This window comes from Melanerpes formicivorus, unplaced genomic scaffold, assembly GCF_026170545.1.
Source record: "Melanerpes formicivorus ecotype bairdi unplaced genomic scaffold, bMelFor1.0.p_v2 SCAF_3, whole genome shotgun sequence".
NCBI classification, from domain to species: Eukaryota; Metazoa; Chordata; class Aves; order Piciformes; family Picidae; genus Melanerpes; species Melanerpes formicivorus.
In genome coordinates this window covers 28,153,084-28,180,882 of record NW_027142355.1, presented here as the reverse complement: position 1 = coordinate 28,180,882, position 27,799 = coordinate 28,153,084, and the positions used below count along the sequence as shown (strand labels likewise).

Genomic DNA, 27,799 nt, shown 5'->3' with positions numbered 1-27,799 from the left:
GCCTTCTCTTCTGCAGACTGAACAGCCCCAACTCCTTCAGTCTGTCCTCATAGGAGAGGTGCTCCAGCCCTCTGATCATCCTCCTGGCCCTTCTCTGGACACGCTCCAGCACCTCCACATCCCTCTTGTAATAGGGGCTCCAGAACTGGACACAGTACTCCAGATGGGGTCTCACCAGGGCTGAGTAGAGGGGGAGGATCACCTCCCTCGACCTGCTGGCCACACTTCTCCTGATGCAGCCCAGGATCTGATTGGCTTTGCGGGCTGCAAGTGCACACTGAGAGCTCATGTTGCGCTTCTTGTCCACCAGCACCCCCAAGTCTCTCTCACCAGAACAAGAAGACACAGTCCCAAACTGCGCTATGGGAAGTTTAGGCTGGATGTTAGGAAGAAGTTCTTCATAGAAAGAGTGCTTGGCCATTGGAATGAGCTGCCCAGGAAGGTGGTGGAGTCACCATCACTGGAGGTGTTTGGGAAGAGACTGGATGGGGTGCTTGGTGCCATGGTTTAGTCGATTAGATGGTGTTGGATGATAGTTGGACTTTTCCAACCTGGTTAATTCTATTCTATTCTATTAATTCTATTCTATTCTAGATATTAGCAGAGGACTCATCTTTCGTCTTACCTCATTTGCTGTTCTCTCTTCCCAGGAGAGGGGGCTGGTCCCTTTCTGGCCCAGCTCCTCTCCAGTGAGTGTCTGATTTCTGGGCCTCATGAGCCTGCACAACTTTGCAGCACTTCCTTATTTTGTGCTGATCACAGGACAGTATATGGACCTGGCACAACCTGTAACTGCCTCCATCAAATGCCAATGCACCCACACCTTTAATCAAAGGCATCAGGTTTTGCAGAAAGCATTCAGAGCATATTAGGCAGTCCCCACCCAGGTGTAAGGAGTAATTTTGAATGCATTTAATATATTTATTAACTTTTAAAGAACATAGAAGTTGGTAGGGTTTTCAGAAAATGGATTATTACTATGACAAGGTATCCTCCATCAGCTTTCTGCAAGTGATTTTTCCTTATTCAGTAAGTGAAAAATAGGAAACTTTATCCTTTGGTAGTCGAGTTTCCTACACCCAGCTCTCAGCAGGCTGAGAAACAAATCTCTTCTCTTTAATCCTTCAGATCACAAAACCTCTCAGCAGTTAATATTAACAACCTCTAAAAAGCTTTTAAGGCAAGTTATCACAAACGTATAACAAAGACATGTCTTAGACTCTTTAATGGTTTATGAAAATGTTGAGGTTGGAAACAACTCCTGCAGTTTCCTTTGCTTTTAGCCATGGGCCAATTTCTGCCCCATGGAAAGCCTCAGCGTGCTAACCGTGCCTGGGGTGGCCTTGAGTAGCCACCTCACTGCAAATTCCATTCCACTGGAACCCCTCCAGTAAAGGCCTTTGCCTAGCCTAGCCCCAGATTTTTTCTCATGGAGGAATTGTCAGCTGGCGCTCAAACTCCAGAGCACTTCAGTATCCAAGGCACAACTGTGACCAGCACAAGATCCTTCAGAAGATGCTGGAGTAAGTTCAGCCCATGCAGGAAGTGGTGGTGGTCTTATACAAAATGCCCTATCTTTGTGCCTTGCCGTGTTCCTGCAGGCAGGAGTTACTTGCCTCAAAGAAGCCAGCTGAGAGCTGCGTGTTGGTTGGAAGACTCCCAACAGAAGTGTGCCCTTCCGAAGCTGCATCAGTTTATGCAGACAACTCTGCAGCGGCACTGTCCCACTGTAAACACTGCAGAGTTTCTATTCGTTTTTCAGCAGCTTTTGTGCAATGAAAGGCCAATGCAAAACTGGCATAAAAGTAGAGACCTCAGATGCATTCCCTGCATGGACCAGGAAGGGCAAAAGCTGCAGTCCTCAAGCATCATGTCCGGGAGATCCAGCCAGTGCTCTTTGGCGCTTTGCAGGTGTGAATATCTACCACTTCTAGGCAGTCCTGGCAGCGCACAGCACAACACCAGTGGAATTTGCACTCACATTTTGTCATTCTGCTGACACGGGAGGTGTCGTAGCCTCTCCCACAGCACATGACCTCACAGCTGTCCATGCCACGGGAGGTTTGGTTACAAACCCGACCAGCTGTCCCCAGGGATCCTGCAAAGGAAACACAGTGCAGATCAGCAGGTGCATTTTAAGGAAGAACAGAAATAAGCACAAGAAACATAATTTACAAATGGTTTTGATCCTTCACATCACCCAGTACCAAGCCAGAGAAATGCCTATAATAACTTAAAATTGCTCTCAAATTCTTTAATGTATCCTAGCAATCAAGTCTGGAGATGAGAAGGAATAAAATGAACCAAATACTTCATGGCTTTTCCTCATTCTGCTCATATCATCATATTTTGCTTAGCATGTTTTCCTTCTCCAGGCAGCTATGTAGCCCCCTCCTGCCCCCTGCATCCAGTCCCTCAGGGCTGTGTGAAATAGGGTGCAGAAGAGGAGCACCCCCATGATGCTTGGTAGCTCATGAGCTTTGCAGGGGAGCTTGGGGTGGGCAAGGGAGGGCTGAGAAAGAGGAGATAGCTACTAGGGACATGGTGGGCAGAATAGAATAGAATAGAATAGACCAGACCAGACCAGACCAGACCAGGTTGGAAGAGACCTTCAAGATCATCGCGTCCAACCTATCATCCAACACCACCTAATCAACTAACCCATGTAACCAAGCACCCTGTCAAGTCTCCTCCTGAACACCTCCAGTGATGGCGATTCCACCACCTCCCCGGGCAGCCCATTCCAATGGGCAATCACTCTCTCTGTGTAAAACTTCCTCCTGCTGCTGGTGGCTAAAGTCTTTGCAAAAGCACTCCAACTGTTTGGCATTGTTGCTGCATGGTCTCCATGTCCACTAGTTCAGGCAGCAGCTGAAGAGTGGCTGCTATGTGCACCAAGAGTTCTCTGCTTTCTTGATCAAGATTAGAAGAAACTGAATTACAGCCTGCTGTGGACAAAAGGAGAGGTAGGGAAGCTTACCACACCACTTCATGTTCCTAAAACCTCTCTGGATGGTTGAAATGCTTCTGGCCACCTCCATGTGGCTCTTTAAGGCATGTCTTAGCCTTAAGAGCTACTGTACCACTGTACTGTACTGAGATGCTGCTCACCTAACATAAACTTATCTTAGGACACACTTTAGGATCTGTAATTGCAGCTGTTGACAGAGCATTACCACCAATCTGAAAACTTTGTGAATGCTCATTGCTTCAGCTAATTTCTTATGCATTGCTATTTATAAACCAATCTCGGGTACATCCATGAGATCAATATAGTTCTGACATTTCCCTTAGACCTGATTGTAGCTCCATTCTTTTTTCTGTTTGTGGCCAAAATGGGATTCCTGAATATTGACTGTGATCATTAACTTAACTGGAAACATTCCACAAGGTGTACTCACAGGTGTACACCAAACATGAACACTTCATCTTCTTTTTAAAGAAAAGACATGCAGGCATGAATTCAAGTTTGTATGAGCTAGAATAGCAAATCAATCTCAATAAAACATAAGCTGTAAATAATCTGTAGGTATCACAAATCTAAGGTGCATAACTCTCCCCTGTGGTGTACTCATGGCTTCAACTGCTGCCCCAGAAGAGTATTTCAGCCCCTAAAAGGCATTTCAGCCTTCTCTCCTGTAGTCCCATATTTATTTAAACATTCATTGGGTAGAAATATAAACCTGAAAAGCTCCATTACAAAATTGCTGATGTTGGCCTGGCTACCGGCCCCCAGGCTCAGGAGGTGCCCACAGCAGCCTCAGCCACCCATCCCAGGAGCCGTTCACCAGCTGCTGCCAGTGGCACAGACACAGGCATTGGCCCAGGGGTCCTGAGCCTCAAAGGTGCTGCTGAGCTGGCCAAGCAGAGACCTGCCGAGCTGGCCAAGCAGAGATCTGCTGAGCTGCCTGAGAGGGAAAAGGCAGAGGGAGGAGAACACATGCTGAAGGGAACCAGAGACAGGCTCCTGCACCTGCAGCCTGCTAAATTCCAGATCTCCTCAGGGTCATGGCCTGTTCATGCTGCTGTCCATGGACTAGTGCTCTGTGTAGTGTCTTGGGGAGGCAGCTGAGCAGCACTTTTAAGTATGTCTGCTATTTGGAGGAGCACCTCATGCTGGTGTAAAAAACAGTGACATGTTGCATCAGGGCACCCTGCACCAAGGGATTGAGCCATAACTCCCAGTCACCTGACCCCACAGGCAGTGGCAGCATCTGGATCCCTTACTGGGGAGGAGGAGAGGTACCACCAGCAATCAGCCACACAGGCACCCACAAACCCTAGCAAGCCTCCACCATGCAGCTCTTCCAGAAGGCCAGCTGCACGGGAGCAACCTGCACAAAAAGCCGTGATGCCAGAAGGTCTTTCCCAGAGCTTTTCTCAGGAATCACTCCATGCTGGGAGAAGAGACACTTCCAGTGGCTCCTGATAGCCCTGATCTAAGCAGGGCAGAGGAGTCAGCAGGATGCAGAGCTATGTGCTTCACCAGCAGTCCTGTAGGAAGCCTATGGCAGAAACAAACCAAACCCTGGTTCCTGGCCACTACATTCTGCTCCATCCTTGACACTGTACTAGAGGCTGTGACAGCTGAATGTAAGTGCTTGTGTCAGCCCACAGCAATAACCATCATGTCCTGAACTGTGCAAAATACAACTGAATAATCACTTTTGTAGGCAATTCTCCTGCCCCCTCTGCTCAGATACAAAAAAGTGCAAAGGCCAAGCTTGTGACTTGTATGATTAACATTCTGCATCAGAAATACGGCGTGAATTCTTGCTTACCACCCTGCACAGGCCCCTCTACCTCCCTTGATCTGCATGCTGCTTTCTCTCTCCAACACAGCCCAGCTCCTAAGTCCCAGTGTGCCTGGGCTGTGTTAGATTTCAAAACACTTGGTGCTTTGCACTCTGCACATGTGAAACAAGCTGGACACCCAATAGCCTTCACTATGCCACCATCACATCGTGGCCAGACAGGTGTCACTCCTCCAGCAAAGGGAAAGCAAAGCCACTCTGTACCTCAGCACACCTCCAGAGCAGGGCCATGCCACCCAGTTCCTGAGGATGAAGGAAGATCCCACATAGCCCATGCCTAGCCCAAGAAGGTCTGCCAACATTCCTCAGCTGAGGGACAGGTTAGTTTCCATCTCCAGAGTTCTAATTTCCAGATATTTGGGGTGTTGCATAGCAGTGAAGGAGAACCTAAGCAGGATATGCCTGCTCATTTCAACAGCAGGTTTGCCACTGACTAAAATTATTTCAGCCACTAACAGTTAGAAGCAGGTATCATCTGATACTGCCCACAGTACATCAACATTTAATAAGCCTCTAGGAGAGGGACTAAATAATCCACAGAATCATACAATTGTTAGGGTTGGAAGGCACCTCAAGGATCATCTAGTTCCAATCCCCCTGCCATGGCCAGGGACACCTCACACTAGATCAGAATGAGACAGAAGAGAAAACACTCATACATAGAAGGGCTTGCCTTCTGAACACCACCAATGTTTTTCAGAAGTTCAAACAGCATCTTCAGCACCTCTGTGCCTTCTCTCATGAGAAAGAAAATGAACAATAACTGACAGCAAGCAGCCAGGCAAGTTACTGCACTTCTTGGTGGGCACTCAGATACCTAGGCAATGAAGACAATAGAAGACACTAAAGAAAATAAGGCTGAGTTTTCTGATCTTTGCCTGCTACCTGTCATGCAGCTCCTCACCACTTAAGAGGCAGGGGTACATTCTAGTTTGTAAAAAGCTTCCATGCAACCTCTTTGTTTTTATTTCAAGTGTTGGAATCGCCATGCTGACACATAACACTGTACCTGCAAAAACATCCACAGCTTTTAATACTGCCAGCTTTATAGGCCCTGCACCAACCCCTTTCTTCTTGATTTGCACAGCTGTTTTCTTAAGCAAACATACAGTAAGCTTAAAAATATCTTTCCCACTCCTAAAGTGCTACAGTGTATTTATCCCTTTATAACACGAGATTTCCTCCTTCTTTTTCTATTGATTAAAAATCCAGCTTCAGGCAACAAAGATCATTATTTGACTGCCCCCTTAAAAAACAAGCAGTGGCAATCAGCTAACACTAAGCTAGTTTTTACACAGCTGTTTTGACAGGAAAAGAAACAAAAAAGAAAGAGAAAAAAAGGAAATAGTGACCAAAAAGTAGCTCTGAAGCTACTTTTTGAGTCGAGAAAGATTCCCATGGAACCTATACACAGCACCCCAGTACAGTGGGGCTGGAGAGAACAGGCTGCACACACCAGAGGCAGCCTTGTCTAGCGAGGCTGGGATTTCCCAATCCAGCAACTAGGAGACAGCAACGTGCTGATAAAAATATCTTTTCCAGATTTCACTTAGAGTAAATGTGTCTCCTAATTTCCATAGCCACTGATAGCTGTCAAAACCTCTGAGCTCCCAGAGACACTTGGGGCAATTGTGCTGCTCCCTTGATGGATTGTGCTTGGAAGAGAGCTGCCCTGATGGAAGTCATTGCAAGTTCCACTGTCAGCTTCCACAGGGCTGGGACTGCACCCAACATGTTTGCAATGTGCAAATTGGGAGATATGGGCCAAGAAGTCACACAGGGACTGCCTATATGCAGCTAACCTCAGTGAGGAGTTTTTGACATAGATGAGGATTGATTTCCCTCCATGGGTTACATACCTCAAGTACTAACAGATCTTGCCCAACACCAATACTTTGCAGTCTATATTTTAGTTTCACATTTTTTGTTCACTCCAGACTTGACCTCATTCATCTCAAAAATGCAGTATATGTGGGGCAGCAAGGGAAATAAACTAACAGGAAAATAAACCTGTGAAGGTCCTGAAGCAGATCACCCTGGCCATGAGGTTTATGACCCAGTGCCCAGCTCCATGTGCCTATCTGTAGCAATGTATGTGCATCTCCACGGTATTTTGCACCAGGACACCAGATGTGGCGGATCCTCAGACACAGAGGCAGCACCCTGTCTCCTGGCAACACAGGAGATGGCCACCACAATCCAGATACACAATCCACACTCTATGCACAGGCAGAGCAGTGACACAGTTTACTGGGACCATGTGAGTGTCAGAAGAAACCTATGGCTTAAAGCAGATGGCACAGGGGTTTGCAGCAGCCTGAGACCATCTATATGCAGACATGACCTTCCTTTTTGCTCTGCCATCTTAACATGGCTGAGGCCTTCTTGCTGCTAGAACAGCTGGAAAGAGTCCACACACGGTCACCAATACCATCCTGCCACTCACCCATCACCTCCACCTTGGTGTCCATACTTGGGGACACAGCCTCTCTACTCTATATGCACCACCACAGCACGTGTAGCTGAGCTCAGATTTTGCTCTGTACGCTTTGGTGAGGGTCTTCCCACTCAACACTGCCTAGGCTTTTTGGGTGCTCTGTACCAATTAAGTTTAATAAATCTCTCTTAAAATGAGAGGTTGTGCAGTAAGACAGGATGTGGCTTTAACAGTCCTTATGAACAAAAGCCTGTAACAAAGTCTCACCCAGTAAGCTGGTGATGCCCACACTTCAGCTGCTCAAACATTTAATTCTGAAGCAGTCTCTGGACCTCAAGATCATCTAGTTCAAACCCCCCTACCATGGGTGGGGACACCTCACACTAGATCAGGTTGCTCAGAGCCCCATCCAACCCGGCCTTAAAAACTTCCAGGGATGGGGTCATCTAGTTCAACCCCTCTGCAGCAAACAGGAACATCCCCAACCAGATTGGATTGTTCAATCTTTCAAAACTTATCAGAAGCTTATAAGCAGACAAGCAAGAAGGTTTTTTGGAGCATTTTGGAAGTGAAGTTACACATTCAGAGCAAGAGAGGGGGACTGCCACTTGTGTAGCCGCTCTCCTTACAGCTTTATCATTTCTAACAGATCTCTCCCCCTGTGTAGCCCTGGGTATACCTGTATTGATGTGGGGAGCTGAAAAATTATGATAATATAAGGGAAGGCCATACAAAGTGCAGCAAAATTTGTAAGTTTGTGTCAAGATTTTTGAAAGCCCTCTGGGATGACCTACCTCTGTTCCTATCAAATTACAAGCACAAAATTCAAAGTAAAAATTCTTTTAGCACCTATGTGAGCAGACTTAAGTGAATCCTGAACACTCCCAAAAAAATCTTCTTTTGATCCTTTTCTAAGAGTCATGAAATCTTAAGCTAGACAGAGGTGATCAAGGAGTTACCTTCTCTTGCTATTGATTTGCTATTAGTGATTTCCACATATTTTATCTCTTGAAAGCAATGATTCCCCTTGTCCTTCTAGGGAAAACAAACAAACAAACAAACAAACAAACAAACAAACAAACAAAACCCCAAACAAACAAAACAACAAACTGTATTTTTCACATTATGGGGTGATCCATGTATCATAGTATCATAGTATCAGTCAGGGTTGGAAGGGACCACAAGGATCATCCAGTTCCAACCCCCCTGCCATGGGCAGGGACACCCCACACTAGATCAGGCTGGCCACAGCCTCATCCAGCCTGGGCTTAAACACCTCCAGGGATGGGGACAACCCATTCCAGGGCTTTACCACTCTCATGGTGAAGAACCTCCTCCTCACATCCAGCCTGAATCTCCCCACCTCCAGCTTCATTCCATTCCCCCTAGTCCTATCACTACCTGAGATCCTGAGAAGTCCTTCCCCAGCCTTCCTGTAGGCCCCCTTCAGATACTGGAAGGCCACAATGAGGTCACCTGGGAGCCTTCTCTTCTCCAGACTGAACAGCCCCAACTCCTTCAGTCTGTCCTCATAGGAGAGGTGCTCCAGCCCTCTGATCATCCCTGTGGCCCTATGTATGTGCATCCAACTGCCTCCCTGAGACTGCCAGAGCCGGTGGGGTGTATACGGTGGGTGCCTGGCCATCATGACAGAGAAGAGTCAGCATTTAAAGCTCCAATGGCAGAAGACAAAGTGTGTGGGGTTTTTTGGATAGGCCACTGATGATTATCTTTAATTTACTGGCTAATATGTGTTAGCACACCCAAGCCATGGAGGACAGTGGGTTAGCTGTTTTACAGTTTGTGAAGCTGTCTTCTGGTTCAAGTTGTGACACTTCATATGATTACTCTGGGAATCCTTCGTTCAGTCCCAGTACTAATCACTCTCCTCTCCATATTTATTTATTAATTTTTATTCTTTTTTCCCTGAAGCACTAAATTACTTGAATTCCCTGGAGAATGAAAAGCAGAACTGTGTTCAAGGACAATTAAAGCACCGTGGTATTAGGTTTAGCTGACACTGAGATGCTCCCCACCTATTTCCAAACTCTGACTTCCACAGTCTCAGTTATTTTCCAGTCATTTAACAAGGCTGACACTCTGAAGCACTCACTGGGGCAAACCAAAGGTAATAAAGAAAAAATGCTGCTCAGTTGACAAAATTACCTCTCTCAAAGCCAGATCAGTTTCTGTTCATCTGATACTCACTTTGCTCCATGCGAGCAGCAGGGCATCCCACATCCTGATAAAGGTTTACAGCTTGCCAAAAATGTGCTCTTCCAAACAGCCACATTCTCTGAATTCTGGGCAGCAAAGTAACACCTCAACCACAGCCTTATCTTGAGCTGAGCCAAAGCATGCGTCAGACTGCCATCTCTGGACAGGCTTGACAGTGTCAGGCAAGAGCACATAATACCCAATAGTGAAAAATGCCTGCTCTTCTCCACAACCAGACTGACAGATAAGATTAGTCTTAGCACAAAGAGATTATTAAGAGGCTTGTTGACACAGAAGGGGGTTGTGTACAGGTTGTCTTTTGGGGGGGAAAGAAATCCCTTTTTTCTTTTACAATGAATGAGGCAACTTCAAGAAACAATGTTTTGAATAAATGCTGGTCTGCAGAGCTAGTCTCTGCACACTGCACAACAATGTGACCATTTATCTGCCTGGGAGCAAGCACTAGACTTCACAGCATCGGTCACTATTCAAAGAACAAGCTGTGCTTATGCAGGTAATAAGCATCACCTGCAAGAGCCATAAATAACATTTAAAATTACCTTGACTACTCAATGAACCAGAAACACTGTACAACATAAGTGTACTGGATGAAATTCTGGGTTCACTGAAGTCAATAGCACATGACCAGGATTTCACATATTGTTCTTGTTTAAGCACAATTGTTTTGTAATGCTTATTCCAAGTAAACTTGGATTGTAAATAGGCAGCAGTGCCAAAAAGAGTTGATCTCCATTGCTATTTGGATACTTATGGATATGTCATACTGGGTGCAATCTGGTATGTTATACAGCCTATTAATTAGTTCCACAACAGCTTTCATACATTACTCAGTCTGGCTGGTTTTCTAGTTGCTAGTTTTTAATTGCCACATCAGGAAACACTATACACAGGTCAAGAACCTCTAGCAGGATTCCTGGTGCTTGGCAATACCTTGAATCCTGTAACACTGTTAAGTGTGTCCCTATTGAAATCTCTGAAAACAGAAACATTCTATGTTAACAGCAGCCCTAAAACTTTACCTCTTCCCACTAGGGCTGGCACAACTCTTCAGAAAATATGATGGTTATCATGGATGGAGCCAACATTGTCTTGTAAAGAGAATTAAACAGCTGTGTCAACAGATGCAGTGTGCTGTGCCACATCGACCTTCAACAAGGCCAAATGCCAGGTCCTGCACTTGGGTGGCAGCAACCCCAAGCAACACTATAGACTTGGGGAAGTATGGCTGGAAAGCTATCTGGCTGAAAGGGACCTGGGTGTTCTAATTGACAAGCAACTGAATATGACCAAGTGGTGTGCCCACGTGGCTTAGAAAGCCAGTGGCATACTGGCTTGTATCAAAAATGCTGTGTCTCACAGGAGTAGGGAGGTGATTGTCCCCGTGTAATTGGCTCTTGTGAGGCCATACCTCGAGTATTGTGTCCAGTTTTGGGCACCCCAATGCAGGAGAGATGTGGAGGTGCTGGAGCCAGTGCAGAGGAGGGCAACAAAGCTGGTGAAGGGCCTGGAGAATAAATCGTAGGAAGAGCAACTGAAGGAGCTGGGGCTGTTTAGTTTGGAAAAGAGGAGGCTGAGGGCAGACCTCATTACTGGCTACAACTACCTGAAAGGATGTTGCTGAGAGGCTGGTGCTGGTCTCTTCTCACAGGTAATTAGTGATAGAACAAGAGGGAACGGCCTAAAGCTATGACTGGGTAGGTTTAGACTGGACATCAGGAAAAAAAATTGCCAGCAAGAGTGTTCATGCATTGGAATGTGCTGCCCAGGGAGGTGGCTGAGTCACCAACCCTGGAAGTGTTTAAAGGTTGTTTGGATGTGGTGCTTGGGAATATGGTTTAGGAGTGAACTTTGTAGGGTTGGGTTATTGGTTGGACTTAGTGGAGGGTCTTTTCCAACCTGAATGTTTCTATGATTCTATGATAACCTCTATTCTTTCATCCACCTGCATGTCCCCTAGCTTCCTTTCCCCAGACTACCAACAATTGCATAGAGTGACACAAGCAAGGTTTGCACTAAGGTGCTGAATTTCCTGCCCTACCAATAAATAGAGAGAGGTGTGTCTACAACTAAGAAGTCCATGGTCTACAGTGAGCTGTGGGGAATGTGCACATAAAGGAGGACTCTGGTCTCTTGCAAGTCTGCAGCATCAGCATAACTATATGGAAGAAAAGGAATGCAGCAGGAGGTGATGTCATAGAGACATCAAGAGACTTCAAGCTGATCTAGTTATCTTTGGCAGCTCTGGAGTGAGCTGTGTGATACAAGAATGTACATGGTTGTGTAGGGTATGGACCTGCCTCCAAAGAATAACTCAACCTTGTCCTAAAAGCAGCTTTTGCCTTGCAACATCTCCAGGGCTCCATAGCATCTGGAAGAAACTGCTGAATTTTATTAGAACAACTATCTGTTTTACACCTAGGAATATCAAAGAGCTATTGTTCTTGTACAGATCTGTCCTTCCAAAACATCTTTCTGCCTGTTTTCTGATGGGTACATGCATGGATATATATAGACACTCAATAATATGTATTTTTTACCTTCAAAGTACAAATGTCTGAAATAAAACCATTCACATGTAAGGAGAGAGGCTTACCTACATCCCTGTCCCTGATACAGTAGTCTGGAGAGCTTTCAAAGTATACCAGGTCATTCTTAGTTGGCTTCTTAAATCTCTTATTAGCCACAGTGAAACCCGTGCCATCTTGATTCATGACCACCTGAATCGCTCCATTGTATTTCTTCCACAGATAATCTCCTGTTTTCCTAAAGTCTGCCATGGCCAGCCAACAGGTCCTTAGAGTGCACGATCCACTCACACCGTGACATTTGCACTCCTGTTTCAAAAACCTCTTCACAGCCTGTTTAGAAACACAGTGAAATACAGACAAGTAAAGCAAACTGTGATGCATACTTCTCAGCCCTTTTCCACTCCCCCTGTAATGCCAGGCTCATAAATGGGTCTCCAAAGTATGGTCTGTAGTGACACCCACTGGTAGCATGAAGTCATCCCCACGTGGTTGGTCTGCCCTGGTTGCTTGACTCAACCATAAATGCAATCCTCTGGCTGGTGGGCTTACCTTCGTGGTTCCTGTCAGTCATCCCAAGCAAAGCTAAACCTGTGCTGTTGCACTGTAGGTACAGACCAGCATGCCTTTCTATAAAGTGGGTCCCAGGGCACAGGAGAATGTGTTGATTATTTTTAATTGATCATATTGATTACAGTCTCTTGGTCTTTTCAAAAAACCCTACCTGCTTACCAATACTGTCTAACTATTTGGCATTTTTGAAGCTTCAAAAGATACTCAGCTATTACAGAAAGTGCTTCCCAACATGAAGTTATTTTCATGTCTCTAAAGCCATTGCTTGCGTTGCAGACTGCAGTCTCTTTTGGACAGTAAGGTAAATGTAGCCATAGCATTGCAAATGCCTGTCACCAATCCACAAAGCCTCACCTGTCCATATTACATACTAATTACATCTGCTGGTAACGAACAGGAGGAATACAGATGTTGAAGGACATCAGAAAAATCATCTACCTGCAGTTATAATCCATTAAAATTGCCTCTTCTAATAAGAGCTAGTTAATAAGGGATAATTTTTTTCAGCATTTATAAAGGGAACTTTTTAATGCAAAAGCATCAGAATATGAACAATTTGCATCCTCCTGAATATACACCAAAGAAAACTAAAGACAAGAAACAAGAAGTCTCTACAAATCATTTTACAAGTGCCTGGTCTAGCACCATAAAATATTTTCCTGTATTATTTCAGACATCATGGATGCAGCAAATTTTGGCTATGTGTTGAAGAATGAATCAGCAATTTCTATCTTCATCTACTGTTCTTAATATTCATAGCTACCACCACAAAATGTTAGTGCATGTATTCCTCAGCCCTTGCACCAGCAGTGGGTAATACACACACTAACTACTCCTTCTGCTCACCCACAATGAAAAAGGAAAGACTCTTTTTGTTGAAATTCAGGAGTGGTGTTTTCATACAGTGTTTAGAGTGTGTCATGCCCCAAGGCCAATGCCTTCTGTAGGCACGTGTACTTTGAATTTATTTTCTTTAAAAGTTAAATAACTGCATTTTACCTCTGCTCATCTTGGGTTTAGGTTTACCTTACACATACAGGAATAGGCAGGATGGGTTTTTTCACCCATGTGTTTTGAATGTGCTCTTTAATAGTGAAGCCTGGTCTTCAGTGTGATCTTCAGCCTCCCTCACAACTTCTATTCTGTATGAACCAAAAGCAAAACTCCACATAAAAGCATTAGGCTCAAAAGAAAACCTCCATCCAAAGTGCCTCAGCAATGACTTGGGCTGGTGCTGAACTTCCCACGCATGGAGCCACTGCACTAACTCCAACAGAAACACCATTGTGTAACTGCTATCAGACTGTTTGGTGATCTCTGCCACAGTGAACTCCAAGGGAGACAAAAAGAGCACCTCAGGCTCTACTCATCCCATACTTCTTCCTAACTGCTGAGATCAGTCATCAGGGGGCAAATATTACCTGCCTCAGACCCATAGACGGTATCTGAGGGCATCTCCAGGCACCTGTTGGATGAACACCCACCTTCCTTCCAGCTCTGTTGTTGTGAAGGTTCATCAGTGCTCTTGCATCTTTTCCTTTCCGTTCTTTGGCATCCACAAAGGCTCTGGCAAACTTAATGCCATACTCAATGTTATCACTGCAGCCACCCCAGTCAAAATGGCCCTTGCTGTCCTTGGCAGAGCCTTTCCTCTTGGGATCGCAGGAGCAGGATTTCAGTTCCCCTTGGCTACACGCCCTGGTGATGGCAAAAACAACTCCAGCAGAGGAGATGGCATGTACAAAAGCAGATTCCCGACTACCTGCAACAAACAAACAATTGCTTTAAAACTCACTGTGACAGTTAGAGTGGCTATCCATCTCCAGCCAGTTAGCCTGGACTTTTTTGCTGAGCAAAAGATAAAACTGGGCTGAAATCACACAAATACACATTCCCTGGAGCCAGAATTAGTCATGGCTTGAACTTGAACCCCTCCCTGGTAAAAGCTCATCAATACATTGTTAGAGTTGGAAAGATGAAACGCTCGGTTCTGGTATTGATGCGGTCTTGCTCAGATACATGAAGAGGACAGCTGGTATTGCTATCGTGTCTCATAGATGCAGAACAATATATGAAGTGCTATCTCAGAGACAGGTTTAAGAAATTGTTAAATAGGGACATGGGAACAACACATATGTTGCAAAACACTGCAAATAAACTTTAGAAATTAGCTTTTATTCTTAGAGGCACTTGCAATAAACTCGCCTGCTTAAAAGGCAGTAGGGAGAAATCTTGGGTGTTATCTTCTGAAAATAAATTTGTTTTCTGCCTAGAACCAAGCCCAGTAACCATAATCCACACAAACAAGTTCCATTAAATCAATGGCACTGTTTGTGTCATGCCTGAGGCAGGATTTGGCCTGGCAGCTGTGACTTCTGCACACCAGCTGCTTGGGCAGTTTTCCCTCTTCTTAACTAAGATGTTTTATTATACCAAACATGACTGAGGGAGCTGGGGCTGCTTAGCCTGGAGAGGAGGAGACTCAGGGGGGACCTTATTGCTCTCTACAACTACCTGAAGGGGGGTTGTAAACAGGCAGAGGTTGGTCTCTTCTCCCTGGCAGCCAGCACCAGAACAAGAAGTCACAGTCTCAGGCTGCGCCAGGGGAGGTTCAGGCTGGAGGGCAGGAGGAAGTTTTACACAGAGAGAGTGATTGCCCATTGGAATGGGCTGCCCGGGGAGGTGGTGGAGTCGCCGTCACTGGAGGTGTTCAGGAGGAGACTTGACAGGGTGCTTGGTTGCATGGTTTAGTTGGTTGGGTGGTGTTGGATGATAGGTTCGACGCGATGATCTTGAAGGTCTCTTCCAACCTGGTTTATTCTATTCTATTCTATTCTATTCTATTCTATTCTATTCTATTCTATTTCCAGACTACGCCTACTCTTGCACTATCAGGTACACACTGCAATGTAGCTCAATTGCTTACGTTTACTTAAGACATAGTAATTTATGATAGAGAGCTAGGTTTTGTTGGCACAACTTTATTTATGGTAACAGAGTATTTTCATACTTTAAAAATTTTTAGCATGGAAAGAGTGAAAAATAGATTTTCATGCAGTACCTAAGACCACCAGCAGTGAGAAAGACCTGTTTGGAGGCCTTGTAAACCTTCTGTAACCTTAGCACAGTAAAGCAAGACCCCCAAGAGGGAATGTTATCTGATGATTATATGATTCTGTTGCATGAGCAGCATTAGGCCCTATAACTTATTGTTTATTGTTTCTATTCCAGTAGCATCTAGATGTTTCCAATAGCATCTAGATGTTTCCAATAGCAATGGGCCCTGAACTTCCACATGCTGTGCAAACCTTTGGCAAATGGCAACTAAAAGCTTGCAAACCCTGGAAGGTTTGGCTGCCGTACCAGAAGGCTGTGCTGCCATTCAGTGATATCTGGCCAGGCTGTAGTGTTGTGCAGAGAGGAACCTAATAAAATTCAACAAGGACAAGTGTAGAGGACTACACCTGGGCAAGAATAACCCCATCCACTACTACAGGTTAGGAGCTGACCTGCTGCAGAATAGCTCCACAGAGAAGGACCTTGGAGTCCTGGTGGACAGTAAATTGACCATGAAAGCAATGTGCCCTTTTGGCCAAGAGGGCAAACAGTATTCTGGGGTGCATTAAGAGTGTGGCCAGCAGGTCAAGGGAGGTTCTCCTCCCTCTTCTACTATGCCCTAGTGAAGCCTCATCTGGAGTACTGTGCCCAGTTCTGGGCTCCCCAGTTCAAGAGAGACAGCAAACTACTGGAAAGAGTCCAATGGAGGGCCACAAGCATGATTAGAGGACTGGAGCACCTCTCTTACGAGGAAAGGCTGAGAGGCCTGGGGCTGTTTAGCCTGGAGAAGGCTGAGTGTAAACATTGATCTGATCAATGTTTACAAATACTTTAAAGGTGAATGTCAAGGAGATGGGGCCAGTCTCTTTTTACTGGTACTTAGTGATAGGACAAGACGCAATGGATACAAACTGGAACACAGGAAGTTCCATCCGAACATGAGAACTACTTTTTTACTGTGAGAATGACAGAGCACTGGAACAGGCTGGTTGTGGACTCTCCTTCTCTGGGTACTTTCAAATCCCACCTGGACATGTTCCTGTGCAACCTGCCCTAGGTGAACTTGCTCTGGTAGGGAGGTTGTACTAGATGATCTCCTGAGGTCACTCCAACCCCTACCATTCTGTGATTCTGTGAACCCTCCCTTCCCTTCACCGCCTGCAAAATCAGGCAGGAGGCATCATGGCTTGTGACAAATCATATTCTTCTGAAGACTTACTTCTGAGAAAATGTATTCAGAATCATCAGAACATCAGAAAAGTGCTAATTAAAAAGAAACACTTGATGTTGTTAGAAGATGATAAATGTTTCATCTGAGTTTATTAAACTAATCAAAACCATTTCATTTCAAATTAGAGTAATATCAAGCTATAGTTCCCATCACAATCACTGCCTGCTCAGTCTCAGTGTAGAGCTCAGATGCCTGATGCCTTAATTCTGCCCCAGGAGCCAACAGTGAAGATTTCACTTTTGGAAAAATTCCATTTTTACTGTTTTATGAAACAGCCTCATCAGAATTAGGCCATGTTCTGCCAGACGTATTTTCCTGACTGTCAGACAAACCTCATCTAGAACTTCAGCTGATGGATGATGTTACTGGTTACTCAAAAATAATTGCTGAGGGAAGATGAAGCCAGTTCCAGGAACAAACCCATTACCAGTAGCAGAGTCTGGCACCAAATGATGCTCTGTGGATGAAATCCCACTGCTTGGATCACTATGTTCAGTGCCATCTAACCTCTTTCCAATCCCCACAGCAGGGACACCAGCCTGGGGGTACTTTAATTCTCCACTCTTTGCAGGTGCCCCATGCTCACAGCCTGGAGAGGCTGTTTCAGTACTTGGGATATCCCAAAGATGCAAGTGCCAGGGCAAGGTCAGCCTCACCACCTGTGCACCACAGCTGTGTGCCTTCAGGTGGAAAAAGACACAGTTTAGAAGAACCTCAGCGCATTTATCACTTTAGTTATGGACATCTTGGCATGCTAACAGATCTCAGACTGTCCTTTGAGTCAAATGGAGCGAGCTGCCTGAAGATGCCTAGATGCCTTAATCCAACATTTAAATGGCAACAACACCCTGCTTAACTACCCTTTGCTCAGGGCAGGAAGCACATTGCAGCCCACAGCAGCTCAGGGTCTGTACAAGTCTGGCTCACCCCTATAAAATGTGTCCTGGCTTATCTCTCCCAGAGCCTGACCTGAGGGACCATTTGTTGCAGCCCCCACAGAGGGCAGAGGGCCCGGGAAGCAGCCATGCCCCAGCACAGGGGCAGACCCCACACCTCGCAGGCAGCACAGTCCTGGTGGCACTGTGCCTGCCGCTACACTTCCTCAGGGAAATGCTACGTTGGGAACTGTCTCGCAGAAGCGGTTGCTGCCTGCCATTCCAGCATGCTGGGATCTCCCTCCCTTCAAGCATCAGCCTGCCTAGCCAGAGTGAGCTGTACTGGAAAGCCTTCTGCCCAACTGCTGCATCCTTGTGCCTCAGCTTCTCTGTAGCCCCTAATTTGTGAGTTTGGAGTTCATCATGCACCAAAAAATACTAAGTGGGGAACTGTGGGACCAGCCCCTAATATGCCAGAATCCCCTTCCTATGCCTTGCTCGTGTCTTTCTGCTCTGGTACAGGTTTTTAAACAAAGCAGCACGTCTCATTATCGTATGTGCTGTCCTGTCAACTGTGAGACCCCAGGATAGTTTTGCAGTTCCCATCCCATTCCTGCTGAAATATAAAACGAAGCGTCACTGCTTCTAGGAATAACAGGACGAGAGCCACCGCTTGCCATTGCTCCCCCGGTGTCACAGACTGTGCGACAGCGCTGACCGTGCCTAAACGCCTTTAACCGACTCTCCAAAAACCCCCTTGGATGCAGGGAGGTGGCGCCGCGCCGCGAGCTGAGCGAGCAGGGAAGGCCCCTCCCCACCACACCCAATCCTGCCTGGCCACGCCCCGCCACACCCCACCCCGCCGGACTCACTGCGCAGCAGGACGCGGCCGAGGAGGCGTTGCCCCCGCTCCAGGGCATTGCAGTCCCAGCGGTGCCGTCGGAACTGGTGCTGGCACTCGGCCGTCCAGGCGGCCACGCCGCGGCCGATGGAAAGCATGGCCTCGGGGTGTCGCCGGCACAGCTGTCGCTGCCGGCTCACCAGGCCCGGTACGTTGTCGCACATCACCCGCGACGAGCCCACGGCCCCCATATACCTGTGGGAGGGAAAGGGTAGGGCAGTGCCGGGCACCCGCTCCGTAGGAAGAGAGGTCCTTAGCGCCCCGTCTGCGTGCTGGAGCCTTCCACTGGCGGACCCAGGGCTGGTAGGATTTCGGTAGAAATCCTTCAAAATTAGCTCCCGATGCTGTGATTTTAATAATGTGAAACATTTAGGAGAACCCCAAACCCCGCTATTACAGATCCGTGCAGCACTTCAAAAAACAAAAAACAAAACCAACAAAAACACACAAAACCCCCAACCAAAACCAACGAACCAAAATATAACAAACCTTGACAAAAATTAAATTACATCACCATCTGTATCCAGATGGTCTCTATTAGTCCTCAAATGTTTCGAAAGGCACCTTTTATAAAACCCAAACTACTATAGGTGTCTTTTGAAGGGATCAAACAGAAGAAAATGTAATTTTATTGTATTTTCATTATTTCATACGATCATAAAATCGTTAAAGCCGTGACTCAAAAAAAAAAAAAAAAACACAACCCAAACCAACCCCAAAAAACCGAAGCGCATTTAAATGGCAGTTAAAAGACACCATGACAAACAGCCATGGCAATAAATAATGTTTATATAGCTAAGGACACAGATAGTCATTTTACTAAAATGTGCTCCGTCTGATAAATCAGGCTTTGATTCCACCTCTGCCAGTGTCAAGGTTAAACGTGCACCCCGGGTTTATAATAAGCTGTTTAACTCTTCTTCCAAGCCAAGACTTTTCACTATGGGCTTGCTTAGAGTCCCCAGCTTCAGGAGAGGTTTGTGTTTCCACTCTAACCCGTGACACGGACCCGGTTTGGAGCTCCCTTAGACGCCCCCCACAGAGATCAGGTAACGTTTAAAGTTGGGTCCTGCGCTGCCCGCGGGGCTTTCCGCCCTTTGCAGTTCAGCGAGGAGAAGCTTTGGAGAAAGGAGGGGCTGGGGAGGGCGAGGAAGACGGGAAAAAGAAAAAATTCATTAACAATAAAAAAATTTGCCTGCTGTAGCCAATTCCCAGGGCCGCCAGGGCGCGGAGGGCTGGCTGCCAGCCGCTGCGCTACATCCGCGCCCCTCGGGCGTGTTCCCCTCAGCCTGCCCTCCTCCCACTCCCTCCGGCGGCCCCGCCGCGCCCGGGAAGCGCCGGGCGGGCGGTGCACCGCAGCCCCCCGGGACAGGACGGATCTGTCGGGAGGTGCCCCACCGCGACAAGCCGGGCAGGCGTGGTCCCTCCGCACCTCTCAGCCCTCCTGACAGCCCCACTTTTGCCCCCGCAGCAGTTTATAGTGATGCGGAGAAAGCTGGAGTGTAGGAATGGGCTGTGCAAGGAGATGCCAAGACCGTCTAATTCCGCTGCTCTAATGCTGAGCTTTCTGGTCCGGAGCAGCTGGCAGCGGCGAGATCCGCTTGTACGAGCCTGAGAGGGAGAGGCTTCCCCATGCTTCCCTAATTTACAATTAATCCGACCCCACCTTCCCCAAGAGCAAATAAAAATTCCTGGAATTGCACAGCTTACCACCATGAGGAGGTGACTGGTGGGGTCGCCCAGACCAAGACCAGAGGAAGAGACCACCAGATCCCAGAGAGAAAGTTCATGTTAGAAACGCTTTGGTCCACATCAGGTCAGTCGCGAGGGGCAGAAGAAATCCCATGGAGTAACAATGACCGGGAGAAGCAAACGCACCTTGAGGGCTTCTTATTTCCCGTGGGTCAAGCGCCTCCGCATCCCCGCGCACGGCAGCAGGGTTTATTGATCCCCTCCCAGGGTACGGGGTATGGCGCTGGGTGCATCACTCCGGCTTCCCCGCGATTCGCCCCGCAACAAATCCTTCAGGACAAGGAGCTCAGCCCCGCTCCTATCCTTAATCTTTGCCCTGATCCAGCAGCTCTTCCCTGCAGTCACCGCGAAGCTGAGGGGCTGGTGTGGGCTGCTCACAGACTGGGTGGGTTCTGCTTTGGTCGGGGTTGGTTGTTTTTTTTTTTTTTTTTTTTTCCCTCTCAAACTCTGATGGATGAAATGATGTCAAGAAACACTGGGGGAAGAGGAGGAGGTAACACCTCTGATTAGGCAAGGAATCCTGAGAAGCCAGTTACTTTCCAATAACCCAACAAGCAGACAATTTCAACACCAGCAGATGCTACGCGACCTGCTGCGAGCCCCCGGCGGCGACCACCCCGGCTGCTGAAGCCCCGCTCACTTGGCACCTCTCGGGGTTTGACAGGACGACGCTGCACCGCCCGGTGCGCGCACACCGAACACAGAGCCACACTGCAGCAAGAGTGCGCCCCGGCCCCGCCACCTCCCCGCGCCCCGGGGCACCGCACCTCCTGCGCGGCCCCTGCGCGGGCAGCGACGCCGCCCCGCCCCAGCCTCGCTGCCTCTCCCCGCCCGGTGAGCTCCAGCGGGCTGAAGGAGGGCTAAGTGCCCCATCGCGGCGCGGAAAGCCCTGGGGGCGGGAGGGGAAGTAGGAACCTCACGGCCACCCCTTCCTGAAGAGCATGGGGAGGCAGCCGGGAGCTGCTGTGGCAGGGAGGGGGGCCGTGCCTCCGGGGCGGGAAGCAGATACAAGAACAAGGAATTTAACAACTTTTTAACTTGGAGTCATCGCTGTAAGGCAGAGTAAGAGATAAACCAAACAAAGAACTATGGTCAACAAGAGAGAGATGCGCCGGTTCCAAGACTGCCCTTGGCGCCTGTAACGAACTGAAGGTTGCTGGGCGCTAGGAAGCACCCCTCGAGAGCCGTTCTTCAGGCAGCACATTACAGACATGACTGTGTGCAGAGAAGACATCAGTTTCCAAGCTGTTGCTCAGTATGACTTCTGGAGATTACATAGAGCCAGGTGTAAACATGTAGTGTTTCAGAAAAAACTGCATCAAGTTTTGAAGTGGTAGCACTAACCCATTTAGCAATTCATCTTAAACACCCCCCCCACACCCCCAAAAAACCCCAGCAAACCACCCTCCCCCAACCACAAAACAAAAAAAACAAACCACCAAAACCCAACACACCACCACCCCAATACCAGAAAATCTTCTGGCTGCAAAGATTTGGGATTAAGGGCAATTGAAGCTTGGCACACATTACTGCTTCTCCCGCAGCTGCCCGGAGGCAACTACAATTCCAGTTGCTAACTCCAGCAGCTCTTAAAAGCGAGAGATGAGCACTCAACACCTATTTGCGAAAGCATTATCAGCGTGAAAAAACAACAACCCAGTTTTCATCTGCTGGCTCAACAGCAGGGAAGAGAAACGCCAGGGAGATGACAGCAAATTCAAACCATGTTTTAGACCCCTCTGAGCAGAAGCTACAGTCCTCTCTGACGCCAGCCTTCACATGTTTGCAGCAAAGAAGTGAATGTGTTGTTTTTTTTTCTGAGATATCCCTCTGTAGTAACAGAAGCTCCTTCATCAGTGCCAACTACACCAGTGGCTCCTAAACATTGCCCTCTTCGTCTCCAGAAGACTCACTATATTGTTCCAGCTTTACTGCCATCCAGACTCTTTCTCCAAGCCCTACACTCTGTGCTGGCCTTAAATGAATTCACCTTGGATCCATTGCTTCTATTAACCACACTCTTGTACAGAATGACAGGACAGGCAAGGTTGGAAAGGGCCTTTGAGGACTGTATTGGGTTTATGTGGCAAAGTTTTGGTACTGACTGGGCTACAGAGGTGCCTTCTGTGAGAAGCTGTAGCTTCCCCTCTCTGATGGAGCCAATGTGAGCTGGCTCCAAGATGGACTCACCACAGGCCAAGGCTGAGCCAATCAGCAGTAGTAGTAGCACCTCTGGATCTAAGGAGAAAAAAAACCAGCACATGCTGCACAACAGCAGATGGAAAACAGGAGTGAGAAACATGTGAGAGCAGCAGTGCTGCAGACATCAAGATCTCCAGAAAGACTCCACAACCTCTATGGGCAGCATATTCCTTTAAAGTAAGAAAGTTTTTCTGCAAGTTAAAAGTAAACCCTCCTATGTTCTAGTCTATACCTGCTGCCCCTATCATTGGTTTGCTGGCCAGAGTTGTGACCTCATGGGGGACCAATGCTGGAGCAGTTTGTTCCTGAAGGACTACACCCTGCAGAAGAGACCCGCACTGGAGCATTTCATGAAGAACTGCAGCCTGTGAGAAGACTCACATTGAAGAGTTTGTGGAGGACTGTTCCCCATGGGAGGGACCCCATACTGAAGCAGGGGAAGTGTGAGGGATGCCCCCTTGAGAAAAGAGTGGCAGACGTGTGATGAACTGACTGCAACCCCCATTTCTCATCCCCCTGCACCACTGTAGAGGAGGTAGAGGAAAAAAAAAATCAAGAGTGAACTTATGACTGGGAAAAAAGGAGGAGTGGGGTAAAGGTGGTTTATGACTTGGTTCTATTTCTTATTATCCTACTCTGATCCATTTTCAAAAGTTGTGTCCCATGATGGTAACTCCTGAGTGATCTCCCTGTCTGTATCTCAAGCCGTAAGACGTTGTTGTATTTTCTATCCCCTGTCCAGCTGAGGGGGGGAGCAATAGAGTGCCTTTGAAGGGTACCTGGTCTCAAACCAAGGTCAACACACCACAAGGACATCCTACAGTCTAACCATCTACTCAAACAGGCTCAGCCAGCAGGTTGCTTAGGAATGTGTCCAATTTTTATTATCACCAGGGACAGAGACACAACAACCTCTCTGGGGAACCTGCTCCAGCATCTCACCTTGGATGATTTCTTTCTCTCCCCCTTACATTAAGTGGATTTCACTGTATTTCAGTTTGTCCCTATTGCCTCCTGGCCTGTCCCTGGGCACCACCAAGATGACCCTGGCTCCACCTTCACATCTTCCTACAGGTATTTAAACACATGGATAGGAGGTACCAGAGCCTTCTCTTCTCCAGGTTGCACAGCTCCAGCTCTCTCATCCTCTCCACAGAGCTCACATGCTCCAAACTATTCAGCATCTTCATGGCTCTTCAGTGCACTCACTCCAGTCCCTAACATACTGGGGAGCTGAGGACTGGACCCAGCACTCCTGCTGTGGCCTCCTCCATGCTGACAGGAAGAGAAGGCTCACATCCTCAACCTGTACATGATATGGTGCTGTTTCTGCTGCAGCCCTGGAATGGCTGTTGTCCCCACTTGCCACAAGAGCAGACTATACTTGCAAAGCTGTGTATGTGCCTTCAATGAGTATTATGCACACAGTTTCTCATGCAATAAAGAAATCACATCATGTGCAATACAGATGATTGCGGAGTGGCCAGGAACACTATGAGCTCAATTCTTTGAAGACAATTTATTTGAAGTTGAGCTACGGTTTTTCAATCCAGCAGTGAAAATAACATAGTTAAACCCGCATTTCTGCATTGATATAAACACTGTTTTCACATAAGCTGAAGGCACGGAATGCTCATCTGAGAAGAATAATTAGTAAGAAAAAAAAACTTCCACTAAACCCTTAAGTAGAAGGCAAATCTTCCCACATACACGACAGTCAGTAGCAGAGCTTAAAAGAAATGCAAAGCCATCCCAGAGGGATCAGTGTAAGTCTCACTCCCAGCTCCATGGCTATTACACATGAAACTACACCATTTGAATCATGATAAAAACCAAAAGTAATTTAACAGCTATTAAAGCTGTTAAGGACATGCATCACACTATTCACTTAATGCCAGTAATACCCCATTTTCATACCTCACTGCTGATCAATTCTGGTCTGTGAAACACAGAGCCCCATTATTCTAGAAATAGGAATTTCCAGGTAAGGGAATACCGATTTGCATACATACCTTTCAGCCATGCCTCTAGAACAAAGACAGGACAGTAAAAGTCTTCATTTATGACTCCTGATACACCTTCAAGGTTTTTTTTTAATCTGTGGAGGAAGATTACCTCCGATGTGAATACCAAAGCTGATTTGCAAGGACGTGGGCAACTAACAGAGGCAAACTACGGATCACTCAGTTGCCCTTCCATGACACAAGGCAAAAATTGATTTACCCACTTTATTCCAAAAGAGCCTTGTTTAGCAAGGCTGAAGACTCAAAATCTTCCTCCATGTAAGGCCCAAAACAACTTTCATAGAACTTTACTAGTAAAACAGAAGCTCGGGAAAGATGACCTGCAACTTTTGCATAACTCCTGAAACACAGAATGTGAAGGCAAGCAAAGATCCATTCATGCTTATGAGCAAATTACAGACTTGGGGAACACCTGAAGGGGTTCAAAGATGGCAAGAGGAAACCTTAGATGGCAAGCATGAACAGTATAGCTTGAGCTCAAGTCTTGTCCCCAGCAAGGCAGATGGATGAAGTAAAAGAAGAAAAACCCAACAGAGCACTTCTGTATGCCAATGGGGAACATCATAAAAAAGCTCAATCAATTAAAGAATGCACACACCCAAAATTACTGTTTGCAGCTGGAATCCAACAGGAGTAACTGGGCAATGCCTTATGATGGACAAGACACTCCACAAATTTAAAGCACAGGAAGATACAACACACACAACCTGCAGGTTACCTTGGGCAGAATAAAATTCTTTAGGTTCTTTCAGATCTCCACAGGAACACCCATGGCCCTAATTCTATGTAACAGTCTAAAGATTCAGAAAAGGCAACTACATGAATATTGCTCTGTTACAAGGGAAGTTAGGTATCCAACAGTATTTCAAGTAGGAACCTCCCTGCATCTTTAAGCAACTATGTATCTGCAGGATTTGGCCCCAGGTCCAATCCACTCAATCCTCCCACATCTCAATTTGCACTACTGTAACAGAAGAACAATACCTCACAGGGTTGTGAGGCTTACCCGCTTAATGCATGCAAAGCGCTTCATCATTCTCCTCCAATCACCTCATAGATGTGCAAATCACTGTATTCTTGCTGTTCCGGGATAATGACTTTAATTTGATGACTTACAGAAGAAGGCCTCTCAGCAGGGACATTTTCATCTGAAGGGTCCCTTCCCGGGTGCTGGTGGGGGTGAGAATTTTGACAGCACAGCTCAGGGGCCAGATGCTGACACAATCTCTCTTTTTGCTTCCTGCCCTATCACAACCACACTGTGATACCTTCTCAAACAGAGAATTTGAAAGAGGCACTGGAACAACATGAAAGTGAATAAAGGACCTTGAAATTTATCATTTAAGGCTGAGTTTGGAATCTGAAGAGGAAAGCACCTTTCTTTTCTTCAACTATATGGTAGCTTAAAACATCTTTATTTGGCTCTTCATGTATCTTACACAACACCATAACTGATCAACTAATGAGACAGCTCAAAAGGGCTACTCCAAGACCCTTGCTTCTCCTGTGTGGTTCATGCCATTTTGAATTCTGTTCTTGAACAGTGCACCATGCTAAGGATGCTGCTGGCAGAAAGTCTATGTTTAACCCAAATGCTGTTCACATGTGTTTGCAATCATGATTATAAGCACTCACATAGGTGATCAATAAAGTAACTTGTTTTGGAGGTCAGGTCTTAAGTGTTCTGACTTTTGACTCATTTCTGCAAACACTGTTTTATTGTAACTCTCCAACTGGGAAAAAAGCTTCAGCCAAGTATCATGTATTATTTTTCTCCTCACAGGTATTTTACAGTGATGGCATCGTTCACCATTTTATCTGTAACTTTCTTAAACACTGATAGACATTTTCTGGGACAGATTTCTAATTCAACTGCAAGATCTCCAAGGTTAACTTAAAAGGTCTCCACATAATTGGACCTTTCCTTCAAATTCATGGAGCAAAATTAAGTTTTACTGGTTTCAACTGGCAAGTGATATGAAACGCATCTCTTGAAATGGGAGCTATGTTCAGTGTCCTTTGAGGCGGCTTCATTAATGCAAATTCTCACTGAAGTGGGAAAGTAAGGAATAGTGAAGCTAAGTAACAAGCAAAGTAACAGAATCTTTCCACAGAAATCTTGATAGTGTTTGAAATAATTTCACTTACACAATGCCTGCCTGCCTACTTCCTCCTCCCATCCCCAAATCCAAAAACCTAAACTCCATTACCCAACAGAAAACCCTTACAGCTGTTCACTGTCAAAGTTCTAGTAATACTTGTGAGCCATCCCATCACTGCATATAATAATTATCATCATCATCATTATCCAGGTTGGAAGAGACCTTCAAGACCATGTCCAACCCATCAACCAATCCAACCCACCCAAACAACTAACCCATGGCACCAAGCACTCCATCAAGTCTCCTCCTGAACACCTCCAATGATGGTGACTCCACCACCTCCCCGGGCAGCCCATTCCAATGGGCAATCACTCTCTCTGTATAGAACTTTGAACTATAGATCATGCTAATTAGAGGAGGAGTGCTATGTATATATAAGGTTGCACATGTATGACAAGCAGTTACAATTACACTTCACAGATTTTTGTTATTTCCACAGATTTTTATATTCCCATGGATTCCTCCTTTTGTGACATGTCTTGTTAGTTTAGGATTCATTATAAGGTGATATGATGAAAGAGATAACTGTTTTGCCTTTTATGTACTTTGGTAGTTCAAGTCAGTACGCTGATAGCATGCACACTTCGCCACTTCTGCTGGTACATGGTGGTCATGATAAATACAGCTTATTCCCTCTGACCCAAAGTTGGGAATAGAATGAAAAACCACCCATCTTATACTGTATTTGTCTCTTGCCTCAACACTGTACAGTGTTACTTGCATTGAGGGAAAAACCTGAGAGGAGAGGAGGTAAAACAATTGCAGTAACAAGGAAACATACTGACACAACACAGCTTTCCATAGAACAACTATGTTAGCCGCTGGAGTAGCACTGAAGTTTTTATCTTCTTACTAGTCTCTAGAAGGAACATCAAAGATTAAGACTCCACACAACATCTCTGAAAATATGAGAGTTAAGATTTTTTTTTTGATAGAAGAATATCCCTTAAAAATTATTGAGCATTTTCACAGGTATATTTATTGAAGGCTCAAAACCCTAACTGATTT

General features: G+C 46.3%; 1 protein-coding gene across 1 annotated transcript; it reads right to left on the bottom strand.

Moving 5' to 3' along the window:
- Positions 1 to 957: 957 nt before the first annotated feature.
- Positions 958 to 20,755, bottom strand: WNT2 (Wnt family member 2). Its single transcript, XM_068164564.1, has 5 exons — positions 20,362 to 20,755; positions 18,623 to 18,846; positions 14,072 to 14,349; positions 12,083 to 12,347; positions 958 to 2,098 (listed from the first exon to the last, which is right to left on the bottom strand). The coding sequence occupies exons 1-5, from the start codon at positions 20,439 to 20,441 to the stop codon at positions 1,869 to 1,871; spliced, it is 1,077 nt and encodes a 358-aa protein (XP_068020665.1). The 5' UTR covers positions 20,442 to 20,755; the 3' UTR covers positions 958 to 1,868.
- Between the last annotated feature and the right edge of the window lie 7,044 nt (positions 20,756 to 27,799).

Bases quoted from the DNA above. Each gene is read 5' to 3' on its own strand.
- WNT2 (XM_068164564.1), bottom strand. From the start codon at position 20,441: ATGAACTTTCTCTCTGGGATCTGGTGGTCTCTTCCTCTGGTCTTGGTC. The intron at 14,350-18,622 runs GTGAGTCCGGCG...TGTTTGTTGCAG, and splicing joins CGGCCGCGTCCTGCTGCGCA to GTAGTCGGGAATCTGCTTTT. The intron at 12,348-14,071 runs GTGGGTGTTCAT...GTTTCTAAACAG, and splicing joins ACAACAGAGCTGGAAGGAAG to GCTGTGAAGAGGTTTTTGAA.